Here is a 4,216-nt window from a genome sequence, read left to right as displayed (position 1 = left end):
TGACTGTATGTACAAAACTAATGACTGTATGACCAAAACTAATGACTGTATGTACAAAACTAATGACTGTATGACCAAAACTAATGACTGTACGTACAAAACTAATGACTGTATGACCAAAACTAATGACTGTACGTACAAAACTAATGACTGTATGTACAAAACTAATGACTGTATGACCAAAACTAATGACTGTATGTACAAAACTAATGACTGTATGACCAAAACTAATGACTGTACGTACAAAACTAATGACTGTATGTACAAAACTAATGACTGTATGACCAAAACTAATGACTGTACGTACAAAACTAATGACTGTATGACCAAAACTAATGACTGTATGTACAAAACTAATGACTGTATGACCAAAACTAATGACTGTATGACCAAAACTAATGACTGTACGTACAAAACTAATGACTGTATGTACAAAACTAATGACTGTACGTACAAAACTAATGACTGTATGTACAAAACTAATGACTGTATGACCAAAACTAATGACTGTATGTACAAAACTAATGACTGTATGACCAAAACTAATGACTGTACGTACAAAACTAATGACTGTATGACCAAAACTAATGACTGCATGTACAAAACTAATGACTGTATGACCAAAACTAATGACTGCATGTACAAAACTAATGACTGTATGACCAAAACTAATGACTGTATGACCAAAACTAATGACTGTATGACCAAAACTAATGACTGTATGTACAAAACTAATGACTGTATGCCATGTAAAAGCCAAAGGTCTCCATTACAAAAGTCATTCTGTAAGCACAAATAGAGTAATGCCTGCAAGCAGTTTAGGTGGGCAGTTATTCGAAGTGGTTCCACATCATGGTCTTGTGAATCAATGCAGAATTAAACAGGGGACTTGGGATTCGGGGTCACCATTGGAGGTTTCTCTTCTACGCCTGCATCGCATTATGGCTGCCAGAACTAATTGCGGCCATTCTAGTTAATGCTTGTGAGCTCACCAGATGTGGCCACAGCGCATCCCAGATGGGGACGAATACGCAGCGGGTCTATTTTGATGGAAGCCGCGTCGAGCTGCACAGAGCAGATCGAACTGGTCAGGAAGTTAGACACAGAACGGCACAGAGAATCCAATCATTTTTAAAAAATACAACACCCTGTGCGGCCTTCCGATCATAAAACAAGATTAAACAAAAAGAAAGAAGACAAGAAGAAGACCGCTCCTGGAACACATCTGAGACGCTTCCACTGAAAGTTGAAGCTGGGCAGAGGATGAAACAAAAGCGTGGCGCAGAAGTAAAGCAACCCAGCTGTACTCAGTGGACTTTATGGGTGAGCTGTGACCCTTGTACTAACCTGGATGGGGTTGGGCTCTGCAAAGGGTAACAGCGCCTCCATGGGGACAACCCAAGGCGAGATGGTTGTCCCAAAGTTCTTGCCCAGGAAAGGACCTAGAGGTACATACTCCCACGCCTGGATGTCCCTGGCTGAGAATGAACACACACAGTAGTGGCAGGTTATGGTCCAGCAACAGTAATTAGCAACTATCAGGCAATAACAGGCAGTCCAAAAAGTTTGGTATCACAGGACAAAAAATAGCATCTAAACTACCAGGAGACGAAGTAATGTGGTGACATACACCTTTCATGAATTTTTCATTACTTGCAGATACAAAGGATTACAGATTGCTAGACGAACATGGAAATGTTTTAATCAAAATCTGTTCCTATAGGCAAGGAAGTGTCAGGTACAATTTCTCAATCATAACATTTGGATTATAAGGAAGTATAGGATTAGGACCCAGGCTCGTGACAACAAAAAAACTCGAGTTGCATAATCTTTGATGCTTATGTGTATAGCAGCAAATACACAAGGACTGCCACAAATATATAATTTATAATTCCAGTTTCAATTCAGTGAATCAAGAAATTTACATACTATATTCCTTTTTATTTAAACCAGGAGATACTGAAACACTCATGAATATTTTGCTTTGTTCACTCTTAGACAGTGGTGAAAGATGTATAAAGATCTTTTACTGAAGTAAAACCAATACTATAACAATGTCCAAATGCTCTGTTACAAGTTTAAGTCCTGCGTTAAAGATCTTAAATAAAAGTTAATAAGTGTATTATCAGCTATATTTAAAGGTTTATTAATGAGTAAGTAGCATTTTATTGTTCAAGATTGCATAGGTAGGGCCCTATGAATCCGTGATGCAGGAATCGCAGACAGAATCGCAGAATTTGGGATACTAATACGGGATTAACTCTCAAAATCGCAAAATCTGCCAGAATGTTGATGCAATTTATAAAATTCTGGGTTGTCCCTACCATTATAAGTGTTTTTGCCCACCAAACAAACAGAAAAACTATGTCGCCATGTTTTGGTGTTTACAGGCACTGCTTCTGTCCTCGCTGTCAGTGTTCAGTGAAGGGGGAGCTTAGTGGCTCCTCCACATACACACACATACCACATCGGCAGATCGGAAACTTGAACTTGTGTATTTTGTCACTTTGTGGAAGGAGTCATATATTCTGAAAGAAATTAAAAAGTTACTTCCAGTAAATGCATTCATTGTGAATTGTCCCCTATTAAATAATATTATATTATTTTAATATCCTTCTGTTGCAATACCCTACATTTATTGTACCTTTCCATATTTCTATATGCATATTTTCATGATACATTCAATTCATTGATATGATTCAACGTTTAATATTTTCATACTGAATTGTTGAAATTGTATTCATCCTCAGCACAATTACATACTTCCTGTGGACAAAAAATGCTTAACACAGAATTGGGGAACAATTCAACAGAATCGAATTTCAGTCACAACTGGTCATGAAGAGGCTAATGTTACTGTTGGGCAGTCCAGTCTCTAACAGTGCAAAAATCACAATCTTATAAAGTTCGCAATAATTGGCTCTTAAAAACCTTATTTTCTTAAAACAAGCAGGGGACAATCTGTTGCTAATTCAAATGAACATGTCTAAGGAAATGACTATACCTTGAAACAAGAAAGTTTCTGCACAAGAATTATGAACACTGAAACTTGATTTTAGGAAATACTTAAAAGAAACATTTTTACGATGAAAACGCTGAAATATTGTTACTGCTCTGGTGGACTTTCTCATATGGGAAAAACAAGGTAGTAATAGTATTTTCCTCTCAAATATGGTAGAAGTATGAAGTAGCAGAAATGGACATACATAACTTTGATATCATACATAACTTTGGTATCATCATGACTTTCTGTTGGCACTAGTGTCTATTGCGCATGATTGCACAGCAGAGTGGTTTAATGACGTGGAGCAACAGCAGAACCCCCGTAATTCTGGTAGTTGCATAGCTGTACTATGCTGCGCCAATAAAAAGTCTCTTTGCTCATTGTGTTCATCTGACTCGGATCATTAGTGAGAGTAATATAGTAAATGTAACTAGTTACTTTTATCACCCAGTAATAAGTAAAGTAATATTATTACTTTTTAAGGAGTAATAAGAAACTAGTAACTTATTACAATTTTTGAGTAACTTGTAACCAACACTGTTAGATTTTTTTTATTAGATTCACAGAGAGCTTATAATCTAAGCAATAAGGTTACATCTCTCAGGTGTGACGGGATGTCACAGGGTTTTGACGTAATTTTTGGGCCTACATGGAACATGGATCCATGCAGGCTTTGGTAAGCTTCACTGTTAACCACTGCTCACCCCCTTAGGTCCTGCTGGTGCTTTGCTCTTTCATTAGCACCACTCAGATCCTATTGCAGAGACTGGAATATTTCATTGGCATTAAAGGAACCGCTCTAAGCTGGTTTAAGTCCTATTTATCAGATCGATTTCAGTTTGTACATGTTAACGATGAGTCCTCCATGCACGCCAAAGTTACTCATGGAGTTCCTCAAGGATCTGTCCTTGGACCAATCCTCTTCACTTTATATATGCTTCCTTTAGGCAATATTATCAGGAAACATTCCATAAGCTTTCATTGTTATGCAGATGATACTCAGTTATATCTATCGATCAAGCCAGATGAAACTCATCAGTTAGCTAAACTTCAAATGTGCCTTCAGGATGTTAAAACCTGGATGACCTGTAATTTTCTCATGTTAAACTCAGATAAAACTGAAGTTATTGCTCTGGGGCCTAAGCACCTCCGTGACGCATTATCTAAAGATATAGTTTCCCTGGATGGCATCGCCTTGGCCTCCAGCACCAC

General features: G+C 37.6%; 1 protein-coding gene across 2 annotated transcripts in view; it reads right to left on the bottom strand.

The window, feature by feature from the left end:
- fah (fumarylacetoacetate hydrolase (fumarylacetoacetase)) overlaps positions 1–4,216 on the bottom strand; it is a 31,610-nt gene that overhangs the window by 10,017 nt on the left and 17,377 nt on the right. For both annotated transcript variants that reach the window (XM_046073697.1, XM_046073696.1), the window contains one exon: positions 1,348–1,478. In XM_046073697.1, the coding sequence (XP_045929653.1) occupies positions 1,348–1,478 (131 nt within the window). The remainder of the gene's footprint in view (positions 1–1,347; positions 1,479–4,216) is intronic.

The sequence above is a fragment of the Micropterus dolomieu genome, linkage group LG17 (assembly GCF_021292245.1).
Source record: "Micropterus dolomieu isolate WLL.071019.BEF.003 ecotype Adirondacks linkage group LG17, ASM2129224v1, whole genome shotgun sequence".
Lineage (NCBI taxonomy): Eukaryota > Metazoa > Chordata > Actinopteri > Centrarchiformes > Centrarchidae > Micropterus > Micropterus dolomieu.
This window is presented reverse-complemented; position numbering and strand designations above follow the sequence as displayed.